Consider the following 14,896-nt stretch of genomic DNA (forward strand, 5'->3'; position numbering starts at 1 on the left):
CAATTTCTGTATATTTCCTACCGGTTATGCACGAGAGCTCTCAGTCATACTGTTAAAATGTAAAAATAAAGAAAAGTCACAGTACTAATGTCATAATGTTACATTTCTTCATCAAATGATGTTGTTAAAGAAATCTGTTGTTTCTACGTGAATTTGGAGATTAAACGTGAAATTATTTGAATGTAAAAATATGAATGTTATGTGCGATTAATCGTGATTAATCACAGAATATAAAGATTGAGTTTTTAAGTGATTGACAGCCCTAATTTAGTAAAATATATAAAATTGACAACCTCTATTTAAAAAATGTGTAGTATGAAATGAATATTTACTATAGTACTTTATGGCACAATGTAAAAAATTATAGAGTTGATGTAATAGTGTAGTATAACTTTAAAATGTATGAATAAACACGGTGGTGTACTTTAATATTTACCATAATTAACTGTAATGTTTTGTAGTATGTAATGCATTATAGCAAGTAAATCATAGTACAGTGTAATGACTGTAATATAATACACTATTGTGTTGTATTAATCATAGTGACATTGATAAACTGTATTAAATACTGTAGTATACTTCATTCTTTACTATAGCAAGGTTTAAACAAGTTTACTATAGTAACGCAAAGGTAAAGGGTATGGTGATATTCAGTCATATAAGGTTCTCTTCAGACGTAAAGAGTTCAGTGGTCAGTTGTTTATCAGGTGTATGTGTTCAGGTATAAGCGTCAGGAGTCAGCACCACGGTACACTCTGAGTCTACATCAGGACGAGACGTTCATTCCTCCTGGAGAATCTCTGAGAGATCTGATCGAACAGTCTCAGAGCTCTGGCTCAGGGTCAGGACTCCCCCTGCTGGTGAGACTACACACTTCATCACTGCATGAACACAAACGCCACATCTCACAGTCCGATCCAAATCCAGACGGATCAAAGTCTCACTGTATCCCTCTGAAGCGTGAGTTCGGTTCGTTGTCGACCCCACAGGTGCAGCGCACTATAGCCAAACAGATCCAGATGGTGACCCAGATCGGGAAGGGCCGGTATGGAGAGGTGTGGATGGGTCGATGGAGAGGAGAGAAAGTCGCCGTGAAAGTGTTTTTCACCACAGAGGAGGCCAGCTGGTTCAGGGAGACGGAGATCTATCAGACCGTCCTCATGAGACATGAGAATATCCTCGGTGAGACACACACACACACACACACATGATTTAACGTTCATGTGAGCGGAGGACATTGAGTCTGGGGTTTATTTCTGCAGGGTTCATAGCAGCGGACATTAAGGGAACGGGCTCGTGGACTCAACTTTATCTCATCACCGATTACCACGAGAACGGCTCGCTGTACGACTATCTGAAATCCACCACGCTGGACAGCAGATCCACGCTGAGACTGGCGTATTCATCCATCTCGGGTCTCTGTCATCTTCACACCGAGATCTTCGGCACGCAGGGAAAACCGGCCATCGCTCACAGAGACCTGAAGAGCAAAAACATCCTGGTGAAGAGAAACGGGACCTGCTGTATCGCTGACCTCGGCCTGGCCGTCAAGTTCATCAGGTCCGTCTCCTGTTAGCACTAAATGATTTCATATAAAAATGTCGATTTGATTGAGATCCTCTGGGTTTTTGTCCCGAAATGTGGATGTTTCACAAACACGTGATCTGACAACCGAGTAATAAAACCTCGTCTTTATTCATGTGGTAATGGCGTGAAACAGCGACACAAATGAAGTGGATATCCCGTTGAACACACGCGTGGGCACCAAGCGCTTCATGGCTCCTGAAGTTCTGGATGAGACTCTGAACAGAAGTCACTTTCAGTCGTACATCACGGCAGATATCTACAGCTTCGGCCTCATACTGTGGGAGATCGCCAGGAGATGCGTGTCTGGAGGTATGACAGGACCATTAGAGGTTTCAAACGGAAAACTTTGATCGTTGCTTGATTTGTGATGATCTCCGCAGGTATCATGGAAGAATATCAGCTGCCGTATCACGACCACGTTCCCAATGATCCGTCATATGAAGACATGAGAGAGGTGGTGTGCATAAAGAGAATACGACCGTCATTCCCCAACCGCTGGTCCAGTGATGAGGTCAATACACATCACATCACATCACTGGGACATTGCTTAGTTTCTGTCGCTTTTAAAGACAAATCACACAACACACAAAAGCAATTGTTCCCGTCAATGTAGATTTAGTGTTTTTTAATGAAGATTTTCTGTTATCGTCAATACATGTATGCTCATTTCTCTTACAACAACAGGTACACTTCAAGTGTATCAAATATTCTTTAGTAAAGGATATTTTAAGTGTACTATTTGCTAACTTAATTGGGCTTAATTGAGCAGTTTATGTACTGTAGGTGTACCTTTAGTATACTTTAACGTTACTACTACTAAACTTTGAGTACGCAAGTACACTCTACTCATTCCAATGTTATGGACGTGACATTTTGAGTAATGGAAGTGACAGAAAAAAACTCAGAGAATGAATTTGTTCCATCTGTTCCATCTGTTTATATTTGACTAAAACCTTGTTGATAGAGTCTAACAATAAAAAAGTCAGTCTATGAACAATTCAAAAAAGGGAAATAAACATGCATGTGACAAATAAAAGGACGCGGTTTTTAGGAGGCGACAAACTTTGTAGGATTTCTGTGAAATAAAATGCACAAACATGAAACAATAATACCCAATGAAGGGAGTAGAGATGCCTCTTTATAGTTTATCGTAATTTCCATGGGTTCAATCATAAAAATAAAACCAATGCTTTAAATATTTGAAGAGAGATCTCACATGGGTATTTAAACCACCAAATGTTAATATCTGTACTGTTAGCATAGTAAAAACCCTTGGTATTAAAACTTTACTTTTTCGCAGTAAGGTAGACATTTTCATGGAATTGCCCTCTTTTAATTGAGCATTCTAGTAATTATTGGGTTATTCTGAACACAGCATCAGGTGAAATAGAGCCAGAATATGCGTATGAATACAAGGGGTTAAACCAGGAGGTTTCAAACTGGGGCTCCAGAATCTTCTGAGGATTATTTTTAAAAACAAAAGGCAGCTAAAGGTGTAAAATTCTACTAAAGATCATTTCTACACACAACTTGTTGTGTTTATAATATCACACTTACTATTTGTCTGACAGTTTAAATGTCTTCATACAAACAGATGTTGTATTTTGGAATGGGAGTCCCTAATATAAAGGTTTTGTTCATTTACAACCCAACGGCCGGGTTTGTCCCTTTCTGACCCAACACTGGGTTGCAAAATGATCCAGAATGTTTGGAGTGAACTTTACCACAAAGTCAACTTAGTAGAAGTATAGACGGTTTCAAAATGACAACATACACAAATGTTAGTGCGTATGCGCGCTTTCGTCGACTACGGGTACACGTTCACAAACAATAGATATCCAGTTGATTATTTATAATAACAATCAAAAGTAACCTAGTTATTTAGCTAAACTCGTCTCACCAATAATTTAAATTTAGACTGTGATTCCAAGCTCAACCGCTAGATGTCCGTGTACCATACGGCTTATTTAAATGTGACTGAACAAATAGTTTATTTAATAAAATTAACTTACAACCAAATTCAACAAATCGTTTATTTAATACAAATATTTTATAATAAAACATTATTATAAATGAATATTACTATAGATTAAATTAAATATAAATAGTTATATATTAGACACTAGCCAAACACAAACCGGAAGTTAACCGGGCCAATTAAACACTCTATACATTCAGTAAACTACTAGTACTTGGAAGTTAACTGTTCTATATACGTATATTATTTTTGCACTTTAAGTACTATATTTCTATTTAGGAGTACACAGTAAGTGTAGTTGAAGTGGATTTGAATGATCACTGTAGAAAGAAGATCAGCTTAACTTCTTTTACTATTCCACCCAAAGCTGAACTTAAACGTGTGAGATTTTACGTCAGTATGTGAAAAATGTTTAATAGTAAACACAACTACATGCCAAGTATACTTAGAATACACGTTCTGATAGCACAGTGGTAATGTGTTGAGATTAACGTCGGTGTTTGTGGTGTTGTTTCAGTGTTTAAGGCAGATGGGGAAACTCATGACGGAGTGTTGGGCTCACAGTCCCGCGTCTCGACTCACTGCCCTTCGAATTAAAAAGACTCTGGCCAAGATGTCAGAGTCACAGGACATTAAAGTCTGAGGACAGACTCAACTGAGAAGCAGACACGCCATCTCGCCCACCTGAGTCCTGCCGTGGGATTGACCAGCGCTGGTGCCAGAGCATCCACAATGCAAGCGACATCACCAGAGACGGTCGATGGAAGCAGAGAGACAGCCGTGTGTTCTCGCTGTAAAATCTGCATGACATGTGATGTTAATCGTCCACTAACTGAACCCGTGAACACCGGTCAGTGGAGAAACCGCAGGATCTAACAGGTCACGTCCAGGGAAACACATTCACCTCTGCGTGTTTTTTGTTGTTGTTGTTGTTGTTGTTTGTGGACTGGTCTGTTCAGCTTATTTTATTTTGAATCGTGTTGTCACTAACCTTGTCAAACTGTCATGGAAGAAATGTGATGGTTGATGTTGAAAGCTGTGGTTTCTGTGTTTGTTGGGCTGTGCCTTATTTATTGTGTATGTGGATAATAATAAGATGGTAGCATCAATGTGCTTGAATAAATGTTTGAATAACACTGAAAATTTTCTCTTAATTTCTCATTAGTTTTTTTATACTTTTTCCGTTTGGATGAATGTGTCTGCCAGAGTAAATGAATAAATGCCAAAAAAGTACTTTGACATTCTGGTCATATTATAGTATAGGTCAGAATATGATTTTTTATCAAGTAAATACGGTGATGTTGATTGGTCTAGGTGTGCTTCAGACACATGTGGTTCTTAACTAATCCCTCCCTGAAAATGATGTCATAACATTGTTTCGTAATAAACGAATAAACGAGGGCATGTCGGGCGTTCAGTGAGATGGGTTTACTTTTATCTCTAGTAAAAACTTTAATGTTTCAATATTAAATAAAAAATATCTGGACTGTACATCCCCAATATTCACTGACTTCTGCATTTAATTCAATGAACTTGTTGGTTCTTAGTCAAATGATATCACTTAAGTCCAATGTTTAGAAACAAACGAACCAAAAACTTAATGTCTCTAAAACATGTTAAGCAGTTTGTGACAGATGTTTTACAAGGTTTGCTCATGTTCAGGATTGTCACAAACTTTATTATGAGTTTCCAGAATAAACTCCCGTCTCACATCAGTCATCAGTTCAACCTCAGACAAACATTATTGGACTGACCAGATTGACTTTGATTGAAAATGAAAACTGGATTGACGTCAAAATCCAACGCTGACTTGAGAAACACCTGCAAGATAAACAAGCACTGAAACTTACAGCCACGCAGCTTTAGATGAACATCAGCATGTACATGAGAGATAGACGCAGGGAATCCATGCTGGGAGTCATGCATGAGCTTTGTAGGATGATGATACCCAGCATGCACTGCTGCATGGAGCTCTGTTTTGATGTTGATTGTACCAGAATTGTGATTAATATGTAGATTTATTTTCTGTTCTGTATCTTGTTGGTACGATGGTACAGAATATTTCATTGCAGTATTGACACTTTTATAAGACAAAAAGTTTTGACAGAAAATTAAAATGGTTCAATGTCACGTGAACTGAAAAATCAGTACATGCTCAATCATCACTTTACATCAAATCAACGTTGGACGTCGATAAGATTCGTATTTTTCCAATGTTGTTATTGTTAGAGTCCATCTGACGTTAAAGCTGAGATGCGAGTCTATGGGGGGCAAAGTCTGACATTTTTTATTTTTGGGTCATCTGTCCCTTTAAGGATCAAAATAAGATAACACAAGACCACTCTCAGTGTTGATTAAAAATATAATTTATTAAAAAAGCCTTTAGATACATTTTGTACAGAAACACACGTCTGCATTTTACTTTGAGTGCTTGTCTTTTTTTTGGACGCATTTCTTTATGAATGAAATCCTCTCTACACACAATCCTGCTGTTGTCCCATACAGAAGCAAACATTGCATAGTTGGCGCAGCATTTACTCCAGACCAAAATATTCCATTTTCAGCCTTCCAGACGCTGTCGTGTGTTGTGTTTTAAGAGAACTGTCACGAGTCTTCAGGCAGTGATACTGCAGATAATGAGTTCTGTATGTCAAACACACACATTCTGATTTACAGTTGCATAGGCCTTCATCATTCACTGAAACTGAAACCACTAGAAACATTCACCATTTTATATTCAAGTCAACAGAATCGTTTCGCTTCGGACACATTCCTGGTTTCACTGTAAATTATTTATATGTGCATGTTATTTATATTTAAACGTGTGATAACTTTCATTTACTTCCTTTCCTTGATGAATATGGAAACACGTCTCATTACTGTTCAACACCATCAGTAATAATCTTCTCATCAAACTCTTTTGGTTTTAAATGCATTTAACAAGATTATTTCAGTTCATGTGCATATACTAAACATAAGCAAATCAAATCATCTGTTAATGGTTTTCTATGAAGAAACGCTTCACGTCTCTTCGTTGATTCTAGTGTGTATTAAACCAGATAACTAACACAGAGACTCAAACCTGCAGAACATCAAACCACAAGTCAATGAAACATCATCATCTCTCACTAGAAATAATCAAATGTGCCTTTAGATGATGACTGATCCACATCTGAGTTCTGTTCTAAACAACATTCAGTTTCTACACTGCGAATGTTTTATCTTCTTCTGTGTTTGTCTTGTTTACCAATACAAGTATCTTAAAAGGACGTTTTTTCAAGTGTGAAAGTATACCTTCCGTCTTCTTGTCGTGTACTTTCTGTACATAAAACGTAACATACAGTATACTTTATCTAAACAGAAAATAACAATGCAGTACAAAATGTATTCAACAGATGAGAATGATAGTTTCATCCACATCAAACTACTGTAAATAATTTACTTGAAATTACACTTTTAAAAGTTACAAAGTGGGTCAAAGTCCCAAGTTTGATATTAGTATATTTATTACATAAAGTATAGTTAATAAAATGAACTTGAAGCCTACTTATTTTCATTGTAAGGGCATTTTGTCAAAATGTTAACAAATATGAATTTATGTGTTGGTTCCAGAGTAATCTAACAAGATGTTTTTGCTTAAAACAAGAGCAAAACCTTCACACACTTCTGTTTTTGATTCTCAGGTGAGTTTGTCTTGTTTTAAGGTAATTGTGTCGGAAAACAAGACAAAAATTTTGTATTTTTTCACTCTAGGATCAGTAAGTTAAACTGGTCATCTTTAATAAATGTCATCTTTACTTTTTTTTACTCAAAGCAAAATGCGTAAATGTTGAAATGAATCATTTAAACACAACAGAAACACCTCATGCAGAGAACGTGTGTGAATGTGTTTGTGTTTGTTGTACAAAAGTCCATTAAAAATCAAAGAACAGCGCGACTTCATATTTAATCTTCAGCATTCCAGATATTGAGATGTTCATTCTCGACATAATCTTTCATCCCTGGCAAGCGCTCGTGTGCACTTTTGTTCAACACCAATACTTCAGATATCTGCATTACAAAAATCATACAAATGAAATTTATATCTGAACGTTAATGAGGTTTTAAAGGCCACTTTAAGGTACTCTGTCCACACACTAAATACTGTATTATCTCTTCTCAAAATATGATTTTACATGAGCGTTGACTGTTTCAGCAACCACTAGATGGCACCACAAAATTGCAGAAAAATGATCACTAAAGAGACGGGAAGAATGTGGGAGATTTGTGTTGTTTTTGCTCAAACACACACACACACACACACACACGGGATAACACTGCAGTCCTTACTCGTGCAAGCAGAAAAAGTTTCAGAATTCTGGGGAGGAACATCGGGTTGTTTTTGGTAGCGAGTCTTGACCCTCTCCCTGTTTCACCTTCGCCCCCGGCGAGATCTTTAGCCCCCTGAATCTGAGGCTTAAGCCACAGTACCACACGTTTCCATGGAAACTGAATAAGATGCTGCACTATAAGTTGATGTGAAAGGTCACAGGCTCTAAGGATGCTTTGTCTCGTCGTCTTCACGTTCCGATCCGATCATTCTATTGAGTCCAGACGTCATCAGAGCAACGTCACCGCCGGCGTAAGGGTCAATGTTCCTTCGCCATGGAAGTGAGGCTGTTGTCACGACGACCCATCTCCTCTAGAACGGTGGCGAGCTGGTTCAGGTTTCCGTGTGGAAAGTGCCGGGCCTCCCACAGGTCCAGAATGACGCCTGTAGGGCTGCTCTTAGACGCAAAGTAGTTCAGATACCTGCACGACAGGTGAGATAAGAGAGATTATTTAATAAACACGTGAGGATAATGAAAAGCGCATCACAGCTAAAGCACTAAAACTGCTCTTTCACAACATGCGGAACCAAACAGTCAAATGTAGAACGTCTCAATGCTCTAGAACGGAAAACCTCTCTTTGTCTGAAGAGCTTCTAAACAAACCCAAGGGAGTCTAAAGAAGAACATCGAGAGCCTGTCTTTACACTTTTCCCAGGATCCTCTTCCCTTTATCTCTTCTTCTGCACTTCTGTCCCCCGTGAACTCTCAGATCTCGGTTTTATGCGTGTTTGTCCTCCGAGGTGAACAGCGTGCTCTCCAAACCTAAACTCACCGGCGTTTGAAGTTCGCTTTTAAAGATCTACAGTAATACCCCGACCAGAACTCAAACCATAGGGGTCCTTCACGGTTTCTTTTCCTCTAATTATGTGAAAAGTGGAGCGATGAAGACACGCTGATGTTCGGAAAAGTCTCTCATATAGAGAAAGAGTGAAATATGTCTCATTGGTTCCCCTGCTGTTCATGAACTCTGGAGCGCAGAGCTTCAGTTCTATATGATCTTTACGGAGTACAACTTTACTGTGATCTCACAACATCAACTATTAACACAGATAAGACTGGAGAAGCACTGATAGAACACACTAAAGACCCCACTGCTTGAGAACCACTGCCATAGAAGAACCAAACTTGAGTCCACAAAGAACCCTCTAGTGAAGAGTGATCGCTTTCTTACCTTTTCATAATCTAAAGAATCTTTGTGTATGATAGCTGTTTATTACTTGTATTTGCACATGTATTAAACTCACATTTCAAGTATAAGCATAAATGTATTAAAGCTTTTGTGCAATAATTTACATTCAGCAGACACCATGAAAGAACATTTAACATGAATAAAGTTAACAGTAGTTGGTGGTTGTAAGAGCACATGTGTGTGTGTGTCACCTGTCCAGGTTGAGTTTGTGTGCCAGTATTCTCCAGTCATTTCCACGTGTATGTGGGGCGTCCAGACTGCTGCAGAGTTTATTTCTGATGCTGACCGGGATTCTGAAAGCGCTCGGGCCCGTCAACACCGTGATACTGCTGCCGGGGTCCATCAGAGACGTGTCAATACTCTGAACGTCCTGAAACACACACACACACTTCAGTCGTAATGCAAAGCTTTATGCCCTTCAGTAAAACCAAACATCCCATATAGCTTCAGTTCAGAAACACAAACAGCACTGTACCAGCCGTTCTTCGCTCTGTTTCTCTGTACTGAGGTTTATTCTCTTGAGAAAGGGTTTCAGGGTTCTCTTTGAGCTTGATCTTAACTCACAAGATACTCTATAGCGAATATTATTAACCCTATTGTTAGTAGTTTAGTTTTTTAAAGCTTATGTTTTGATTCGAATAAACCAAAATCATATTCAAAAGCGTATTCAATTGTAAAACACTCTCATTCATATAAAAAGCTCATTTTATTAACGGAGCAGTAAAATGTCATGATAAAGCACCGACCCCTTCTGTCCAAAACAAATTGAGACTCTTGAGGAAAGCTTTCCATATAATGCAAAACAGGCATCGCACTAATTTAGTCAATTTCTTGGAAAGTGACTGAAGGACAACACTCTTACTCATCGTCCGGTGTCGTTTAGAGCCGTGTGAAGCTGAAATTTGGACCTTGACCAACAGCATCCCGTTTAAGTGCATTATATGGAGAAGAACACTGGAAAGATTTCCTCAAAAGTCTCAATTATCAGAAGAAATAATTATCATGACATTTTCATTTTATAGTGAACTACTCCTTTAACATAAAGAGTCTCTCTGATAACTGTAGAAATGATTCAGTCACATCGAGGTTCTCTTCAAATGTCTGCTGTGGCTTTTCATATTCACAAGTATTCAAGTTATACATATCATCTTAAGCGGCCAAACTTTTTTCTTTTTCATTTTACTTTTGCTCACTTGAGTAAAATGTTTCTCAGGATCTTAAAAAATATTTTGAAGCCATTTGCTTAAATGTTGAAATAATTTTTGTAGATGAAAATATAATTGTGCAACTTTATTAGTCTTTTTTAAAAGGAAGAATGCTTTTAAACACATCTAAGAGAGAGAAACTGCTTTAAAAAATAACAAATTCTTGAATTGTGACTGGTTGTTTTATGTCTCTTTACTCTAAAGAATAATTCACGTGGCTTAGTAAATATCACAAATATAAATAGTTATATTAACTTACTAAAATCTACAAAAATAATTTAACAGATGTTTTCAGTGGGAAATACAGTATAAATGTTTTTACATTTTTTTAAATATAATATTTAAAATGTGTTTCCTAAGATGTACATATATTGTTTAAGTTTATTTAATGAAAAGAAGAAATTGTTTCATGTAAAATTACAATATTTAGAGTCGGTCAGAATGAATGATGCATGTACTGAAACATTTGTACACAATTGAAATTTCTGCTGCAATTTATATGAATTCAGAATGTCAGAGGATTTCATTTCAAGCCAAATATATCTCATTTATAAATACCACAGAAGCCCTGCAGGGTGACAACAGGTGATTCAACGCAAGCGTGTGTGACTCCCGTCTGTGTTTTATACATATAAAGGACATGTGTGTGTGTGTTATTCATCCGTTATTTATCATACATCTGTGCACGCACACACACGTATAATTACAAGGGTTTTTGAGTTCATGGCACAAATGTTTGTGGTTTGTTAAGTAGACAGATGGAGCCATCACAGCATTCACACGTCTGTGTTTGTTCTCGCTCTGATCAAATGTCAGTCCTCTAAAATAGTGTCACGATCACGAGAGGTTGTGTTACCTCGCTCAGCGGGGTGTAGAGCTGAAAGATCTGACCTTCACCCTCCACCTGCCGGACACACAGCTTACAACACAACTCACACACAGCCAAACTCTGACGCTCCAGAGCAAAAGAGCAATGAAGCCTCCGCACGGAGCCGCTCCACACCTGAGAGAAACCCACCTCCTGCACACGCAAACATTATATCTTATTACTATCATCACAGTTATAATGCAGTATAACGGAGAGCCTCAGGGATGACGTGTGTTTGTAGGCTGACCCGTAAGTTAGTGCTGCGCTGGTTCCCATAGACTTTGGAGCGATGGAACCGGACAAACTAAACTCGCTTCTGGGGTTTGCATACAAAAACACGTCATCTCTGAGCATACCTACACAGTGAGCACACTGTAAAACTATTTATAGTTGCAGGTTTTAATATAACTAATAAATAAACTTTAGGTAAATTAAAAATATGGTTATAACAATCTCCTTAAATCTAATCTAATGTCATGTAATTATATAACAGAACAGAATAGACAAACACATGTGTTGCTCTCTTACCTGGTATTTGGTGAGTAGTTTACTCTTCCACTGTGTGTGTATGTCATGTACTGACAGTCTCAGATTGTTTTTACTGTAACTGAAGTTCAGTGTCTTTGGTTCATCCAGCAGTTTACCACCGATCTGTTTCTCTATCTGTAAAACCTCCTGTACACACACACACACGCACACACACACGCACACACACACACACACATGCACACACACACACACATGCACACACACACACACGCACGCACACGCACACACACACACACACAGTCACACACACAGACACACACATGCAAGCAAGCACGCACGCACGCGCATGCACACACAGAAACAAAACACGCAAACACGCACACACGCACACAGACACACACACACACACCATCATCATCATCGGTCAGAAACTGCTTCACAAATGGAGATATTCAGAGTCATGATGTCACATGTTAAAGAAGCAAGAACACGCTGTTTCAAGTGAAACGTACTTTAAGTGCGTCCTGCGTGTCGTGGAGACAGTAGACTCTGATGTGATAGTCTACACCTGCTGTCACAACAGGTCCAAACACCGCCAGTTTGATTCGTTTAGCCGCTGACGGACAGATGCTCTGGCCAATCAGACAGTAGGAGCCCAGAGCTTCAGTCAGGATGTGACACGCCTCTTCCTCCAGCTGTACGTAGCAGGACGATGTGAAGTTTTCCTCTCCGACCATCACCACGTCCTGAACGCAACACACACGACATCTGCATGAGCGAGCGCACACAAACATCACACACAACACACACACAAACCATCCCTGCGTGTACAGTAACAAACACACGTTTGACCGTGTGAATAATGGCATCTCTATCATTGGCATCTCAAATGTTTGTGACGTGTTTGTTGAGATGCAGCACACACACGCTCGATGAACTCTCTCTCGGTGTGTCTCCAGGAATCCCGACACAGATAACGGAAACAGATTCCTGCAGATAAATCCGGCCCATTCCCCTTCCCACTCAGCGCTTCCAATAATTGAATTTGGTGTTGTGTATTTGTAGAACCCCGCCATGCACAGCGGGCTGCACTGATAGTCATATTTATTTTCCAGTCATGTTCGCTTCTGTCCGCAGGATAAGCACTTTATTGAAATGGAGCTTCTCATCTCCAGAGTTTCTCTCTGACCTGATTCCTCCGCCGTAATGCTTCGTCCTATTTGGAGGCATTCAAATTCCTCACCTCCCATTGGTCCCGCTGCGTGTGACCCCTGAGGAGGATTCGCCAGTGCTCCGAGTGGGCGTGTGCGCAGTGGTGAAGGGTGAGAACGACGGGACGGGTCAACAGGACGCCCGGCGGGCCGCAGGTCACCACAGTGCTGAGCATCGTCTCTCCGTCACTGACCTCCGGCCTGAGAGAGAACACGACAAAATCAAGAATTACGGAGGCGGGGTTTCCTTTAAAATACATTTTGGATGATAGAATCAATAAAATTGGTGTGGATGCATATTTTTATTTGGTAGTAAATCGATGCTGATGAACAGAAGCCCCAGTTTCCTGTGGTAATCATAGCAACAGCGAACGGCGTGAGAGCTTCATGATGATCCGTGTCTGACGTCTCATTCAAAAGAATAATGAACGTTACTTTATCATTGATTGACACATTACAAGTTTAACACAAAAAGACCCGTGAACAACAAAATATCAAAACTCAACTGACTGCATCCTGAGAATTACTACACGGATGTGTGTGTGTGTGTGTGTTGCGTTATGTGTGCCTGACATGTGTGTGATGTATGCGTGATATATGTTTGTGTGTTTTTACCTCATGTGTTCAGTTCTCTGCACCGTCACAAACATCTCGTACACGCGACCCTGAGGAATCGCCCCTGCTGGCACCAACAAGCTCACACCTGAAGAAAACAGAGAGAGAGAGAGAGACGATGACATCTGTATATCATTTCATTTGAACCGTTGAGTTGTCATGGTTAATATCATCTAAGACAGAACAAAGTCACCAAAGTAAGGAGATTAATAAGGTAGTGAAGTTTAATCAATATATTTAACGGCTGTACCGAAAATGTTCTGTGCTTTAAATGTTTCTACAGATAAAGAGGGGCAGTGCTCTCTCACCTGAGTTTGGGACGATCAAGCGTCCACCCAGTGAATTAAATGACCCTACCGCGGTGCAGGTGGGGTCCCGCACACGGGCCAGCGTCTGGTTCCGAGGGGTCACAGGCTCGCAGTCCAGGAGAGAGTGGGTGACCTTTGGGGACAGAGTGGCAGAGAGGTCAGAGGTGACATCCTCCTGCGGGGTCACCGCACCGGAGGAGTTATAGACTTTAATCTTGAGGTTGGGAAGAGGCAGCGGCTCCAGCAGCGGTGAGCTGGTCATGGGGATTTTGTCAGAGATGTCGTGGAGGGCGTAGACTGGACCGCGATAGAGCGCCGCCGCTGTGGACAGGTCAGGAGCTGCAGCCAGCAGGTCTGCTACACACACACACACAGAGAGAGAGATCAGATTATATTTAAATATGTCATCTGCTTGTTCTGCGTGTGCGAGTGAATGAATAACACACTTTAACATGTTACAGGCGTGACACTCGTGGATTGGTGTGCATATCACTGTATGAGGACTGGGGGGGGTACTAATGTGTTTTTACTACTGATTTTATTAATTTACTAATGTAGCTAATAATTGTATAATTTTCCATACACGTAGTTTTGCACAGGTTGCTCCTCCCTGGCCTGCTGTGTGTCCGCCATAATGTGTCTCAGCAGCGCCAAGAAGAAAAGCATCGTGTGGAGTTATTTCTCTGCCGTGAACTGTGATGTATGGCATTAGGGCTTTAGGGAGTTTATTATTTAAGCACTTTATTTTTCAAACAATTGTGTGCACTTGAGTTTATGAATTCACTTAAAAGTGTAATGAAAGGGAAAGATGTCGTTTTGTTCTTTATTCGTGTGTTTTTACCTTCATAACTATGAAGTTTTAAAATCTTTGTTCATCAGTAATAATTCTGTGCACTTTGTTTTTTAAGCTAGAGAAGTGGTACTGGGATCGGGAGAAATTGTTTTTCTGTTCAGTTAATCTGTTATTATTACTTTTTCCAGTAATGCAAAATTCGTGTTTGCAAATACTATTACAGTAATAAATAAATCAATATATTTATTTGGTTTCAAATACGTCCTGTGTTTTAACATGCACA

General features: G+C 39.6%; 2 protein-coding genes across 2 annotated transcripts in view; one reads left to right on the forward strand and one right to left on the reverse strand.

Annotated features, from left to right (window-relative positions):
* The window catches only part of LOC306890996 (bone morphogenetic protein receptor type-1B-like), a 7,122-nt gene extending 2,418 nt beyond the window's left edge, over positions 1-4,704 (forward strand). The window contains exons 5-10 of the mRNA XM_079488421.1: positions 722-860; positions 990-1,182; positions 1,263-1,560; positions 1,721-1,896; positions 1,968-2,098; positions 4,083-4,704. Of these exons, the coding sequence (XP_079344547.1) occupies positions 722-860; positions 990-1,182; positions 1,263-1,560; positions 1,721-1,896; positions 1,968-2,098; positions 4,083-4,208 (1,063 nt within the window). The 3' untranslated portion in view covers positions 4,209-4,704. The remainder of the gene's footprint in view (positions 1-721; positions 861-989; positions 1,183-1,262; positions 1,561-1,720; positions 1,897-1,967; positions 2,099-4,082) is intronic.
* Positions 4,705-5,917: 1,213 nt separating this feature from the next.
* LOC306890997 (netrin receptor UNC5C-like) lies at positions 5,918-14,177 on the reverse strand (the record flags this gene model as incomplete). The annotated part of the gene is made up of 8 exons (XM_079488422.1): positions 5,918-8,356; positions 9,316-9,494; positions 11,186-11,350; positions 11,726-11,872; positions 12,199-12,432; positions 12,930-13,098; positions 13,513-13,600; positions 13,821-14,177. Coding segments are annotated over 8 exons (1,502 nt in total), but the record flags the coding sequence as incomplete, so codon positions are not given.
* Between the last annotated feature and the right edge of the window lie 719 nt (positions 14,178-14,896).

The sequence above is a fragment of the Barbatula barbatula genome (genome assembly GCF_947034865.1).
Source record: "Barbatula barbatula genome assembly, contig: scaffold_199, whole genome shotgun sequence".
NCBI lineage: Eukaryota > Metazoa > Chordata > Actinopteri > Cypriniformes > Nemacheilidae > Barbatula > Barbatula barbatula.